Source organism: Mesocricetus auratus, unplaced genomic scaffold (genome assembly GCF_017639785.1).
Source record: "Mesocricetus auratus isolate SY011 unplaced genomic scaffold, BCM_Maur_2.0 Super-Scaffold_100018, whole genome shotgun sequence".
NCBI classification, from domain to species: domain Eukaryota; kingdom Metazoa; phylum Chordata; class Mammalia; order Rodentia; family Cricetidae; genus Mesocricetus; species Mesocricetus auratus.
The window spans coordinates 20,196,390-20,212,207 of record NW_024429199.1 but is presented as its reverse complement, the minus strand read 5'-3'; the positions used below and the strand labels follow the sequence as shown (position 1 = coordinate 20,212,207).

The 15,818-nt window shown below is 37.6% G+C and overlaps 1 protein-coding gene across 3 annotated transcripts in view; it reads right to left on the bottom strand.

Annotated features, from left to right (window-relative positions):
• Lama2 (laminin subunit alpha 2) overlaps positions 1-15,818 on the bottom strand; it is a 549,107-nt gene that overhangs the window by 233,000 nt on the left and 300,289 nt on the right. For all 3 annotated transcript variants that reach the window (XM_013110210.3, XM_013110209.3, XM_005065788.4), the window contains exons 13-15: positions 15,211-15,312; positions 13,697-13,908; positions 1,851-1,962 (exon numbers count right to left, since the gene is read on the bottom strand). In XM_013110210.3, the coding sequence (XP_012965664.1) occupies positions 1,851-1,962; positions 13,697-13,908; positions 15,211-15,312 (426 nt within the window). The remainder of the gene's footprint in view (positions 1-1,850; positions 1,963-13,696; positions 13,909-15,210; positions 15,313-15,818) is intronic.

Genomic DNA, 15,818 nt, shown 5'->3' with positions numbered 1-15,818 from the left:
CCACTAGAGTGACTGGCCCTTATCTACCATTCACTGGTCTCTTGACTGTATAGAGCCATGATTTTCCAGTGGTATTTGCTCTCTATCTAAACAGATTACTAGATCTGTAAGGACAGAGGTTGTATATGCATTTCTAACTTATATACATGATATTTACTAAATACATAGCTTATCAAAATATTCTAAAACAATAAAAGGAAAACATATAATTGCAAAATTCAATATTCAGATGACTTTATATTAAATGGGCATTTAGTATAAAAGTTGGTAGGGAGAACTGAAAATGAAATGGAACTATATTAAAAGCAAGAATAGAATGAGGACATTTATTATTCCAACTGAAATAGGAATTTAAAGCTTCAAAGGGACCTGCCTGGTTTAAAATCAAAACTGGAAGACTTGTAATAAAGGAATATTTTATCAAGTACAGCATGTGTTTTATGTGTAAAATCAAATTTGAGTTGACATAACTAATTCATATCCATGATTATTTTTCCTCTTATCTCTACAAATTTTGGAAAAGCAAGTACTTCAATGAATTACATTTAGTTTCATTTCTAGACGGGCAAATCTCTGCCCAGTTTAAAGAAAACACATTAGTCATGAAGATGACTTTAAGCTCTGTGTATCCTCTGGAAGCATGTATTACTTTAAAGAACACAAGAACCGGCAAAGTTATGCCTGGGGTGTTGATACAAATGACATAAGTAGTTTGTGGAGTGGAACATCTCAGAGCACTCAAATAACTCTTTCAAGATACCACCTTTAAGAAACTTAAATTCTACAAGCCATTCCTTCCTTCCACCAGGAAAACACACACACACACACACACACACACACACACACACTCTCACACATACACTCATACACTGGGAGAGAGAGAGAGGGAGGGAGGGAGGGAAGGGGGAGAAAGGGAGATTTCTAGAAAATCAAGTTTCAAACTGTAAGAACATATCAAATTAATCTTTTTAAAAATCATTTTAAAACGATATGCTGAGCTATTAAAAATATTGACTTTTAAAATTACAAATATAAAACAATGAGACAACAATAAAGATGTCAAGCCTCAGGTGCTCAAGAGTAGTGAAGAGTTTTAGGAGTAATGTATTTCTCCCACACACTCTTATCTTGAAGCTTTAAGGATTGTGTTCTGGGGTCAGAGTGCTTCCTTCAGAAAGAAATAGAAGGAGATGGTGATAGGACTTAAAAATAGGAAAGGAAAAGGAAATGAAACAAGTGTTCATGTCTTAACACAAATAAAAGGGAAACATTTTCAAAATATTATTTTGCCACCATCACCCTAGCGCTGGCTAAAAGGAAGAAGACAGACAGGAATCACAGTTACAGTAGGACAAATATGTCAAATATATGGTTAACTCTACTGAAAGGTCATGAATGCTAGGCAGACATTCGAATTACTTCTTTAATCTAGCATGGATTAAAGGCCCTATACCTAACTGAGGAGTTATTGGCAGCTGCCAGCTTCTAGGGAAGAGAAAACCATTCTTTTCTGGGGTTATGGCCTCTGGTAGGTTGTCAATGGTGCTGCTGGTTGCCCTGTCCTCACACATTTGGGAGGTGCTCATTTGACATAGTATATTAGCTACAGCAATCAAAAAGAAGACACAAAGAAGAGAAGAGCACATACTGGGGGAGGAGGGAAGTAGGGGCAGATCTGACTACAATACTTTGAAAGCATCTATGAGATTCTCAAAGAACAAAAACAATTGAAGCTGAAAACTTATTATTTAAGGAATATGTGCATACAATTACAGTTTGAAATTTTCAAAATGTCCATTTTAGAGCATTTTTTGCAACACTATCTGACGAATTGACTCCTATAAACTTACTTCACAAGAGTTGCCACTGTAACCAGGTGGACACTGGCAAACTTCCACAGCAGTTGCAATACTTCTATCGGTAGGGTAGGGGACAGCTGATTCAAGATTGACAGAGCTCAACCTGTGAAGAGAGAAATTAAATAGTGTGTCAGTAAAGATGTTATGATATATTTTGGATCTAGACGAACGGTCATATGTGAGTATCCATAGCAATGTAGACATGAATGAACTATCCATATTGAAAAAGGTGCTTTTGTTATTTGAAGCTTCTGTCATTCACTATAGAGTCAGTATTGGCTACCCATTTTCTTTGCATCCATGGAGTCAACCAGTGCATACTGAAAATACTTGCACAAAACATTCGTATTTGTGTGAGCATCTGTTGACTTTTAAAAAATAGCCTTTGTCATTATTTCCTAAACAGTACTGCATTGCATTTATTTATATAGCACTAGCCTTATATTAGGACATGGTCTGGCAATAATGAATAGTCATGATTTGGATTTAAAGTATCCTAGATCAGTTCACATGAAGCCTTGAACACTTGAGTGGTGGTGTCTTTGGGAGCCTGTGGGGTCTTCTAGACATAGGCCTGAGAGAGGCTTCATCTAGAAATTGATAGAAACAGATACAGACCCAGCTCCCAGGCAAACATTAGAGGGAGTTCAGTGAATCCTGCTAAAGAGAGAGAAAGGAAGGATTGTAGGAGCCAGAGGAGAAAAGGACACCACAAGAAAGCCCACAGAAACAACTAACCTGCACAGAGATGGAACTAACAACCAGGGAGCTTGCATGGGACTTACCTAGGCCCTCTGCATATATGTGACAGTGTGTAACTTGGTCTTTTTGTGGGATTCCTAATGGTGGGAGCAGGGGCTGTCTCTGACTCCTTTACTGGCTTTTGGGACCCTATTCCTCATTCTGGGTTGCCTTGCCCAGTTTTAACAAGAGGCTAGATGCTCAGTTTTACTACAGCTTGAGATTCCATGTTTTGCCAATATCCATGAGAGGTCTGCTATTTCCTGAATAGAAATGGCAAAGGAATGGATGAGGGTGGGGTGGCATTGGGGAGGTATGGGGAGGAACTGGGAGGAGATTGTGGTTGAGATGTAGCATAAATAAACAAATAAATAAATGAATAATAGATAAAAGATAAGATTGTCAAACAAAAATCTAAGTATGACATGTGATATCGCTCTCTGTAAGCCTTTTGTGCAGAAAGGCCCAGAGTCCCCCAAGCAATACAAGTACCACAAAACAAGGTTTGTTGCCAATGTCTTTGATTGCACACCAAAACAAAATCATAAAACCTGTTGCTTAAGACACCATACACTTGGGCTGCAGGATATTGAGAAACCAGGCTGGATCTGGGAGGAATTTTCCTCCTGGCTAGTTTTCACTGTACTGAACCCTGATCTTCAAGGTGTTTGAGGGAAAGAGTCATTAATAGTTCCACCTAGGTGCTGACCCCATCAGGTACAGCAATGACCTGTCTGGGAGGAAATGTTCTCCAGCATGATATGTTGTGATTGTCAGGGGGAAAACCAGTAAACAAATACATTCTGATTGGATTATGATCAAAAGGTCATGGCTGGGAGGGCATACTCCCTAGAGGTGAATTTCTACTACTGTTTTGTTAAATGGGCATTGCGTCAATTTGCCTTCTAAGTATTTGTTTATACCCACAGATTAGTGTTTCTCTCAACTTTCCTCAGTTTGCAGTGGGTGTGGCTTCATGAAGAGACTCAAAACTGGTAAAAGAGACAAAGATATATAACCATTCAGGGTCCCTAAATAGGGCATCCCTCTCTCTCAGGTTCAAGGAACATTGTGAAAGAGAGTACAGAGAGAGTGCACAAGCCAGGCGTTGGAGAGGAATGTTGTGAATCCTTTTCCTACTGTCATGAATAGAGAGAGCAGCAGTAAATGTCAATATGCAAGTATCTCTGGGGTAGGAAGAAGAATGCTTTGGTTATGTGGCTGCTGAGGAGTAGTATAGTTGAATCATAGGGTCATGCTCTTTCTAGCGTTTTTAAAAGTCCCACACTGATTTCCACAGTGGCTGAGCCAGCTGAAGCTCATAAAGACTATAAATAAAGGTCCTTATCCCCGAATTCTCACTCACATTTGCTGTCCTTTGTTTTCTTGATGGTAGCTATTCTAGTGAGTGAGATGGAATCCAAAGCAGTTTTAGTGTCTGTTTTCCTGATGGCTAAGGATATTGAACACATTTAAACTATGTATTGGCCATTTGTATTTCTTCTTTTGAGACCTGTCTGTTAAGTTCATTGGCATGCTTATTGGTTGCAAAAGTTCATTATTATTTTTCTTTTTGCAGTTCATATTTTTCTTTCCTATTGTCTGGATATATCTTTGGAGTATGTATTAATTTCTATCATCCTTGAAGCAGAAAACAAAGTTAATTTGAATCTTTGAAATATGCTGATGGGTGGAATCTTTGTAGGCACTGAGTGACATCTAGAACTTCAAAAGACCAAACATTATCTTTAACTGCTTATACATAAAGCCAACACTATTTTTGAGTACTTTCCTTGAACATTTAGGTAAAGTCTATGACTGATGGGCTGTCTTTATAGTGTTTCCATACACAGGTCACTTAAAAATCACAAAGTGGAGTTTTTGCTCCTCAGGTAACCTTGTAGATGAAAGATTAAATTTCATGAACATTTCATGATTCACATCTTACTTTTTAAGATGACATTCACAAAATAAAATTAGTAACAAAAATTAGTAGCTATTTATTAGTTGAGAATCCCATACACACGTACAGCACATTTTGATCAAACTAACTCTCACTCCCATTACCTCCCCCTCAATTCCTCTTCTATCCCCCAACTACTTTCTTCTTGTCTCCGAAATGAAATGACAGACTCTAGAGATCCTCCATGGAGCACCTTACCCTCCCCGGGGAACTGATTGGGGATTGGGTGGGGGGCTTGGGGGACAGGTGGGGGTGAGCAGGTGTGGAGCAGAGGGAGAGAGAGCTGGGAATGACATGTGAAGCAAGCTTGTTTCCAATTTAAATATATAATAAAAATTAACAAAAACAAATGAAACACTTAGTGATGTCTATATACGTGCAAGTATAGAGCCATCCACCAGAGCAAGAATAGTTGCTAAGGGGCTCCATCCCTGAAGAAAACTGCTACTGTCTGTCTGTCTGTCTGTCTGTCTGTCTGTCTGTCTGTCTGTCTATCTGTCTATCTATCTATCTATCTATCTATCCATCCATCTATGCCTATCCATTCATCTGTGTTTCCATCTATGTCTCTATCTATATATGTATGTATGTATGTACCTATCTATCTATCTATCTATCTATCCATCTCTGTCTGTCTGTCTGTATGTGTCTGTCTGTCTACCTATCTCTGACTCTCTCCATCCCTCCCTGCTTTGATGCATTCTCCCATAAATTGTCAATAACTCTGCAGCTAAGGGTAGAACTTCATGAGCTACTCTCTCATTTTAGAGGGTTCAATTTTGTCCTTTAGGATATTCACAATATTGTGCAGCAGCCACTTCTGTCTAGAGCAGTGGCTCTAAACCTTCCTAACGCTGTGATTCTTTAATATAGTTCCTATCTAGAGCAGTGGTTCTACACCTTCCTAACTCTGTGATTCTTTAATACAGTTCCTCATGTTGTGGTAACCCACCAACCATAAAATTATTTTTATTGCTACTCCATAACTCTAATTTTGCTCCCATTATGAATATATATATATAGTCTTAGGTGATCCCTGTGAAAGGGACATTCAACCCCCAGAAGGGTTGCTACCCACAGAATGAGATCTGCTGTTGTAGATCCAAGACAATTTAACAGCCCTGAGCTACACTTGTCCTCATGCCCGGTCAGGTTCCCTTCTTGCTTCATTGTGCTCTCTCATTACTAATTCTTAATGGTAGGCTCAGCAATATGTAACTTTAGTATCTGTTTTCTCTCTTTTAGTATGTTTCTAAGGTTCAGCTTCACTACTGTACATTTTTTTGTATTCCTAAGTAATATTCTAATATTCCAAACTTTGTCTTCTACCCTTTTGTTAATGGATACTTGAGTTTTTCTACAACTTGAATGCTATGAATCTTTATAAACATGTATTTTCAGTACCTCTTTTCTATTTTCTTGTGGTTATAAACTTTGGAAAATGGCTAGGTCTGCCAAGTTTTCTTAACACAACAGGTACACAGATAAAGATAGTGTTTACCTAGGTTGACACAAACATGAATTATCCCTTGATAACACAAACCATGCCTTGTTCTTTCCATATGAAGCAGGACTGTCTCAGTCTTTGTGCCACATACTTATGATGGATACATTGATAGATATACTCAGGAGTAGTTAAAATACACATAAGTTAGTAGGTGAATGGAATACAGTTATCGTAGACACGGTAACTAAAATAAGTCCAATAAAACCTACCATCTACATTTCAGGGACATAAAATGCAGTAAATAAAAATTAAATTGTGTATTTGATATGACATAGAAAATAAATGGGGGAAAGTTAGTTAGGACTTAAAACCAGAGGCCAGAAAGGCTCTTAAAATATCATGACATCCAGCTGCCTAGAATTAATATGCTATCAAATGATAAGCCTATAATTCTGATCATTAAGAATCAAATGGTTTCACTGTTGATAAATTAGTTGATTACCATATAAAAGAGTCATAGCTTACTAACTAGCAGCTTGATTGATAAAGACAGATATGTTTCAGGACTTTCATCATAAAATTTCATTACCAAATATAAAACCCAAAAAAGGGGACATTGTGGAAGAGTGATGGTCTGAGTACTTTAAGACACAATTTACAAATGAAGATGCAAAACAAAAAACACTTTCAGTGAACTGCCAAGTCTCCTTTGTCTTTTGAATAGCAGATGTTCTTAATCTGTGTAACCATTTGAGCTTCGAGAAATTTCAACACTAAAACATCTCTCCCTGTAATATTCCACATCAGTATTCACTGAGCAATCTCAATGTTCATTAAGTTCTGCTGTTTGCTAAATGGGATTTTAATGCATTTACCAGTTTTAAGTGTTACCCGCAAAGAAGGCACTGTTTCTTCCTCCTTCAATATGGTCATTTGCTTTTCCTGATACCAGACTACATTCATTTATATACAAAGTATTGGCAGTAACAAAGTACCAAATGCTGAAAATGCATGAACTCTCTAGGGTTTGTGTAAGAGTCTAAGGCTTTAACTGATTCTCATTATGACTTGAAAATAAAGATAAGATGATGGATGGAGAGAAGAGACATGACTACAGGAGCTACTATGGGACATACTAGGGTCACATCAAACACAGTCCTGTTCCTTTATTTCTGTTTTATTAAATTTCTCAACAAAATTGACTAAGTCATGGTACACTAAAAACCACCAAAATGAAACAAAGTAGCTTAAATAAAAACCCCTGTGGTCTTAAAACTCATTTAAATGCCCCCTTTCTTTTCTTTGCACATTTCTCTTAATCAAAGACTTTCATTTTATTCAACTTCTAAAAAATGTAACTTATGGTTAACCACCACAGAAAGATTTTACTGCTAGTAAAATATTCTGTTTGGCATTTGTTAAAACCTAAGGCAACGGCTTAGCATCCTTTCTTAACTGTGTCTGGTTGTGTATGCTTTGGATCCCAGCGCTTGGAAGGCCTAGAGGCAGGATCAAAGCAAGTTCAAGGCCTACTGGAGCTACAGGAGGAAAGCAGAGCCAATCAAGACAACTCTGTAAGGCTATACTTTAAAATAAAGAATGAGAAGAGAGCGGGAATTACAGCTCAGTGATGCAATGCTAGACCAACATAGGTGAGGTCAAGTTCAGTTACCGATACAAGTCCTTAGCCTGTGCCCTGTGGAACCTCATTAAGACCCTCTCATTAGAGGGGACAGATCATTTCTAACAAGGAAACAGAATGATTTAGTGGTCCAGGATATATCTGAAGGAGTTTCTGGGAAAGAAGACTTTGTGCACTTCAAGTGTGTGTGTGTGTGTGTGTGTGTGTGTGTGTGTTATGTGTATATGTGATGTGTAGGACTGTGTGCGTGCTATTTGTATATGTGTGTCTTATATGTATACGTAGTATGTGTGTCTATGTGTGGGTGCCATGTGTATATGTGATGTGTGTGTTGTGTGTGTGTAGTGTATGTGTCTATGATATGTGTGTATGTGAGGTATTGTGTGTATGGTATTATGTGTAGTGTGTGTTATGTGATATGCATGTGTGTAATATGGGTGTATGTGTTTGTGTGGGAATATGTGCTTGTGTATGGTATGTGTGATAATGTATGTGGTATATGTGTGTCTGTGTGTGTAAATGTTTGGTGTGTGTGGTATGTGTATTTGTGTAGTGGTGCTGTGTGTACTGGGTATGTTTCTGCAGGTGGTTTGCATGTATGTGGTGTGTATGTGTGTGTGGTATATGTGCATGCTGTGTGTGGTGTATACGTGTCTTGTAGTATATGTGTATGTGTGTGTGTGTTATATGTGAGGTGTATGTTTGTGGGGTATGTGTGCGGTGCATATTATGTGTGTATAGGCATGTATTTGTGTGTGGCAAGTGTGGTTTGTTTGTTGTATGTGTATATATAGAGTGTGTGTTTGTTAGATGCACATATGTGAGCATGTGTGAGGCTTGAGATCAGTGTTGTCTGTCTCTCTCAATTTTTCTCAAACTCATTTTTTAAAGGCATGATTTCTGAATCACTAAATCTGGAGTTCATCAATTTTGCTAGGCTGACTGTCCAGTGTGCCTATCTCTGCCTTCAGGTAGCTGGGGTTTCAGGTGAGAGCTGCCCTGTTTAGCATTTTACCCAGGTGCTGGGATATAAACTCTAGTCCTCATGCTTGTTTGCCAAGCAGTGCACTTACTAAATAGGCCACTCCTCAGTCCTTCTCCAAAAGTTTTGATCCATGTCAAGTAAAAGAAGTATATGAGAGAACATGAATCCACCACAGGCATTTCTAAAAACATAAAACACTACTACTGTAAGACATTGCCTCCTTTTTCTTAGCCCTCCAAGTGCATCTTATTGCAGTATATACTGTATATTTTTTTTGGTTTTTACGAGATAGGGTTTCTCTGTATTATTTCAGAGGCTATCGGTCCAGCCCGGCCTCGAACTCACAGAGATCCGCCTGCCTCTGCCTCCCGAGTGCTGTGATTAAAGACATGTGCCACCACCACCCAGCCAGTATCTACTATGTTATTATAAATACCAGCATCTTGCTTTCATTGTAGATTATGCTTCCTTTGAGTTCATTGGCTCACATTGCATTGCAACATGTGATGGTAAATAATGTGCTGTATAGGCATTGTTCTCTCTCCTCATCTTCAATCTAGAAATTCAGATATTGTTCCTGCCAGTTTACATGGCAGAGAACTGATATTTAGACAATACACATGCAAGATGCTCATTATGAGTTTGCAGACTGAATGAGTCCAATATTTACAGATGACTCTCCAGGGATGCTTAAAGACCATAGGAAGAAATTCCTGTGGGTTTAAACCTAGTTCTACCTCTCACCAACAGCATGATGAAAAATATGTTATTTAAGTATTTTAAAATTGTAGGGCCCTTGTCAACATATTTCTTTAAAATATGGTCACCTGGATGGCTCATTTCAAATGTAGATAGAACGTATGTACTCTTCCACTCCATGTCTCTAATTATCAAAGATACTTTTGCTCATGTGATTTTTGCCTAGATAATTTACAGTGCAAACTCTGTCAATTCTATTCAATGCAAAACTCCTAAGTTCACTTGGAAATCACATGAAAATATCTTCACTTTAAAAGGTTCTGGCTGGGCGGTGGTGGCGCACGCCTTTAATCCCAGCACTCGGGAGGCAGAGGCAGGTGGATCTCTGTGAGTTCGAGGCCGGGCTGGACCGATAGCCTCCAAAACAATCCAGAGAAACCCTGTCTCGTAAAAACCAAAAATAAATAAATAAATAAATAAAAGGTTCTGTATGAGGGCAAGTTCAAAGGGCATGATTCATTTGACAAGAAATTATTTATGAAGCTCATCAATATGTGTAACTACTATATGTCAAAAAAACATGTCTAAGTGGTCCTGGAGAGATAACTCAGCAGTTAAGAGCACTGCTTTCTCTTCCAGGAGACCTAGGTTTTACTCCTGGTACCAACAAGACAGCTTTCAACTGTTCATAACTCCAGCTCCAGCTGAACCAATGCCCTATTCTAACCTTTAAGAGCACCAATTATGCATGTGGGTCACTAAAATACAAACAGGCCAAACAATAATACAACAAAATAAATGAGTAATTAAAATATTTTTAAAGATTCTGTATTTGTTTGCATATAGAGAATGCATATGAAGTCTGTCTTGATAAAGTCACAAGAGCCTTGATTCTACCCTAGTAGGAACTGCAAATTCTGGTAGCTCATCCAGGCCTGTAAGAGGATTTCCAAAAATCAACCTTTCTTCAGTAACTAGAGGATCGAAACATCCGGGGCACTGGCCTCCATGTGCTCTCAGAATTCCATGTTGTTCATCTTCTGGTTGCTGAATAAACACTAGGAAGTCTCAAGTTGGCTGTTCAATGTTCCTCTCCTGGGAAGAGCCCATTACTTTGGTTCACAGTGAATTGGCTAAACCACTTTATCTGCTGTCCCCAAAAGCAGTAGAATTTGGTGAACTTTATGAATGTCTATTGTAGGGTCAAAAGGAAGACATTTTGTGAAGAATTCTATGTCTTATAGGTACTTAAGAACTATTTTGCTTTAGCTAATTGTCAAGGATGCTACTAGAGTCAAGATTCAGAGAATTTAAATGACACACACATACATATGCAAGTAGCTTGATTTATCTTACATTCTTCTTTCTTTGTGGTGTGTGATAAATATGAAAATATGTATGAATGAGTATACATGTGAATCTAGAGGTTGATATTATTTCAAGTCTTCATGGACAGATATCCACTTCACTACTGGAGCAAGGTCTCTCACTCGAACCTGGAGTTTATTAATTTGGTTAATTTAGCTTGTTTTCAGGACCAGTATGTGGTAACATATTGTTCATGATCTAATAAAGCTACCGAAGATCAGAAAGCAAAGCTAGCCATAGGTATAGAAGCTGGGCAGTGGTGGCACACACCTTTAATCCCAAGACTCAGAAGACAGAGGCAAATGGATCTATGTGAGTTCAAGGACACTCATGATTGCATAAGGGTGAATCAGTCCAAAAGAGAAACAGAGTTCATGCCTTTAATCCCAGCACTAGACAGTATATAAGTACCTCAGTGCAGTCTGAGAGACCAGTCTAGGATTCTGAGGCTTGGTGGAGAGCAGTGCAGTCTGGAGATGCAATCTGAGGTTCAGTGGCTTTATTAGATTATAAGTAATATCTCAGCACCCCAATCCCATCTCCAACTCTGAAGGCCAGTCACCATGCCCACCTGGCTTAAAGGTGGGTGTTAGGCATTCAAACTGTTGTCCTGATAGATTTTGTGTCAAGCACTTTACCTATTGTCTCCTGTCCTTACACTACATTTTCTTTTTAAAAATAACACCCATTTATATTTTTCTCCTCACCTTAACTATATATGATCATAAAAACAATATCAATTAGCTACACTTTGTGAGTCTTTGGCAATCTGGATAAGTATGGCAATAAGCACTCTCACAGTCGTGGAAATGGCAGTGTGTACCATATTCTAGATGTCTTCAAGCCTATATGATGTTTAGATAAAGTGTAATCACTTGGAATGCTATCAGTGAGATATAAATATTTCATATTTGTGAGCTGATTTTCTGTTAGAAAAGTCTTTCAGCAATTCTCTAATTCCATTCCCAAAGTGACCTTTTGAAGTTGGCAAGGCTATTGTCTTCCTATTTCAGAAATGAAGTGACTGAGGTACAAAGAGGTCAAAGCCATATTCATGTTTACAACTATTAAATAGCAGTGTTGGAAACAGAAGTCAAAATCCTTGACCTACAGCTCAGTTTTCTATCCAATTCCACCTAATCGTGCAACTGGGCAAGCCTAAGTCCATTTTGCTGAGATAACTACCCTTCAGCGAGTCTAAATACGAAGCATTGTTGCAATACTTCAATTTCCTTGTGCTTGCAAACAAGCCACAGCCAACTCAGAAGCCTACTGTGCAAGACAACTCAAAATCAATTCAAGCAATGTTTTACAAATAAGACTCAATCTGGTAGTAGATCAGAGATAAAGAAAATATCTCAAGCTAACTGTTTCGGGATTCATGGTGACTTTTGGCTCTCCTAGAATGGGCTGGAGCTTCAGTCTGACATTGGATCCATTTCTTGGGCCACAGTGCCTCAGTAATAAGGATGGCAAAGGGTAGTCACCTTCTTGGAGAGCTTCTCGTCATTTCACATAGTCACACACTGTGACCACATTCATAAGTTCAGAGATAATGCCAGAAGGAATGAAATGAGATGAATGACTTATAGATGGGTAGCCTTTGAAGCTGTCTGACATAAATCAGGAGGGTGTCTCTGAATTATCTAGCCTGAGAAGGAATGCAACAAAAATAAATAAGCCCTCCAGCTACTTTTTGCCAATTTGGTTGTCATTCACTTTCAAAGCTGGAGGACTCATTTCTTTATACTGTTTAAACATCATGACAATCTCTATTTACTAAACGGGAAAAAACATAATTAATTCCTAAGTGCTGCATCTCATCTTTAGAGCACTTTACCCCAGCTTCTAGCAGAATTGCCTATGCAAAAGAGGCATATTGTTTGGCAACGGTTTTGTTTATGAACCTGCAGCTCCCTCCTTTGGGAAATGGTAATGATGACTGTACTTTGCTGAAATATTACAAGTGAAAGACAAACTCAGCAGCAGCAGCAAATTATGGGGGCAGAATCCACAACTGAAAAATTCAGAGCAGGAGATAGAGATATTGCTCTGAATAAAGGCATGTGAATTCTCAGTGTGGCATAGAACTTGATCTTCTAATTTAATCTCATTGAGAATGAAGATGTGATAATATCTTGTGTTGCTATCTGGGCTTTTTAAAAAGGAGAAAAATCATATTCCAATATATCTGAAATAAAAATTTTATCGAGTAAAATGTCATTGTTTCTAAAACAATAAACATAGGAGCTTCTAGTCAGCTTCTGTGATCAAATTTGGCTCAAGTCAGGGTTCTCTCTTTATTCCACAGTACATGGAGAATAAGAAGGAATGAGACTTTGAAATATCAAAGTTAAAGTGGTTCATCATTTTAACCACAGTCTTGGTTAAAATGGGATGAGATTGATATTATTATGGGCATATTGAACTTAAAATCAAAGTTCCACAAATGCCAACCAATTGCCAAGATCAGCAGAGCTTATTTAAGTTCCAAAATCTCCCACTCTTTCCTTTAACCAATGTGTCAATTATAGTGTCACAATGTTTTATAAAGAGGTATAAAGTTTTGTAAATGAATAAGCTTGTATTTCTTAATACAATCTAGATACTATTGAAAAGCAGTTAGTTGAGTAATAGAATAAAATACTTTACAAACCACTTTCTGATTATGAGCAGACTAAAATAATATATTTTCAATATTTCACCTTCTGAGCTGCTATAAAAGGAACAGTCTTTTTGTTTCTCTATAGGAAGTTACTATCATATGGCCTGTCAAACTTGCAGAGTATTCATCATTGTTAAAATTCAATACATTATTCTAAACATTTGAAGTTTAAAGGTTGCATATGATTATCTTCTAGAAATCAGAACTTATGCTTTTCTTTTACTTGAAATCACAAACTATACCTTTTAAAATGTACTTTTCTGGCACACTTCTGTTTGCCCCAGATACACATGTGAGCACATTAGGAGATGGAGTTCTAGATCTTACCTGAAGATGGCATCCATTCCCAAATTGTATGTGATTTGCACGAGGACTCTCTCCAAATTTGCAAGTACAGTCATAAAATCTTTTCTACTGACTGGTATGTTTGTTCCATATATGATAAAGTACTCTTCTTTGAGTGATAGCTCCTCGGTGTGTTCTTCAGTTGAATCCAGATACACCTCCCTAAAGTCTGTGCTGATTCTCAAGTTGTTTCCCTAATGGGGGTAAAAAGAAAGTACATATAGATAAAATTTCAAGAAAGATACACAAATTATAAAGGTTATCTGAATTTGGATTCTCTATGCCAGATTATCCTCATGAGGGTTTTTTACCCCTCAGGAGTGTTTTAACTTAAGATTGGCTTTCCCCAACATTTTGCAATGTTAAGATCAGCCCTCATCTCAAACACTACAAAGTCTACCATTGTGAGTTTTACATGAACTTGCTTTCTCCATCAACTAAAATAATAGATAATCTCATATATATGATTGTATAAAAATGTTAAAAGCAGTTTGGTTATTACAATCATGCATTTATGGCAGAGATAAGAATTGCAGAACACCTTGCAAGGAAATTTCATTAATATAAGTTAAAATATTTCTGACTTCCATATAATGAAAGGTCTGTACACTGATATTGAAAATAGAATAACAACATCATAAGACTTATTTATGTTTACTTAGGACATTCAAGTCTTCTTTCTTCATTTAACATTTTAATGATACATCATCTTTCAACCTTCATGCTTAAGAGAACTTTTATCTCCAAGGAATTCCAAGATACACATGCAGTTTGATGTTTACATGAAGTCTAAACTACTCCATTTGATTCTGGAAGAAATTTTTTCGGAGGGAGTAATGCTGTCATTCTGTCACTGACCCGTAAGCAAGGAAGACTTGGGGCAAGAACAGAGCCTAGAGCTCAATCAGCATCTTCTATCTGGAACCACTAATACACATGCCCGTGTGTGCCTATGGGTATGTAAATGACTAATGTGGGGAGTATCCATTATGGCAGTACAGGGGAGTGCAACAGGGCTCTAAGCATGTTACTGAATGCAGCATTTAGAATTGTGCATGTGCTTCAGTTCCCACTGGCAGATTATCTTATACATTGTCTTCCTAAAGTAATGTTTGAAGTCAAGGGTTACCAACAACTCAACAAGTTACTGCCCCCTTTCCCTTTGAATACATAAACAAAAAAGTAACCCAATTATTCTATAATACAATGGATTATATAAATTAGTATTGACCTGAACACATGGATCATGTAATCTTGTAAGTGAAGAAATATGATCATATTGTAACTTCAAATTAGTCTCCTTTGTTATCAGAACCCATTCTGGATTTTCTTGACATGTTTCAGATTGAAGCATGGTCATGGCATAAAATTGCTAAGGTGTGTTTTCTATCATAGCATGTAAACTGATGTCAGCCAACCAATTAAAAGCAGTGTGAGTGTCCTCAGGTGACATGACTGTATCATATGGTTGTAAAGTGACATGTTTATTTTCGTACCTCTAAGATAGTCATCAGCTGAAGGATTTTTTCTGTATCTTCTTCTTCCTCTTCCAGGTCATATGAGATAGTAAATATCAACCGTCCTCCTACAGCTGGGAGCTAGAAGAGAAGAGGTGCATAATCATTCAGCTTAGGAGATAGTTTACAGAACCATCTTTTATGTACTATTTTAAAGCCTCTTTATTGTTCTAGAGGGCAATATTTACAAAAAGTAGCAATCACTGGAGTGCAGAGTGGAGAAGATAGACATTTCTGTGGGACTAAACTTTATATGAACCTTTATACATCAACAGCAAGCTTGAGATAAGTAAAAACCCATGGATTATTTCCTCAGTAATGAAGACTTGATAAAATAGGGTAGGTTCTATGAAACCAATTGAAGATTTCCCTGTTATCTCCTTAGTCTGTAGTCTGAGTTTTAGAATCCCCAAACAGAAGCATCAGTGTTAAACTGGACAATTTCTATCTATTCCTACAGTTACTTACATTCTGTGGATCTGAATATATTCAGCAAAGACACTTTTCCATTTGAAAGGCACTTTACATAGACCGTGAGCTAAGCTGAGAAACATTGTTGGTCAAAGAAAAATAAAGGTTAGCTACAA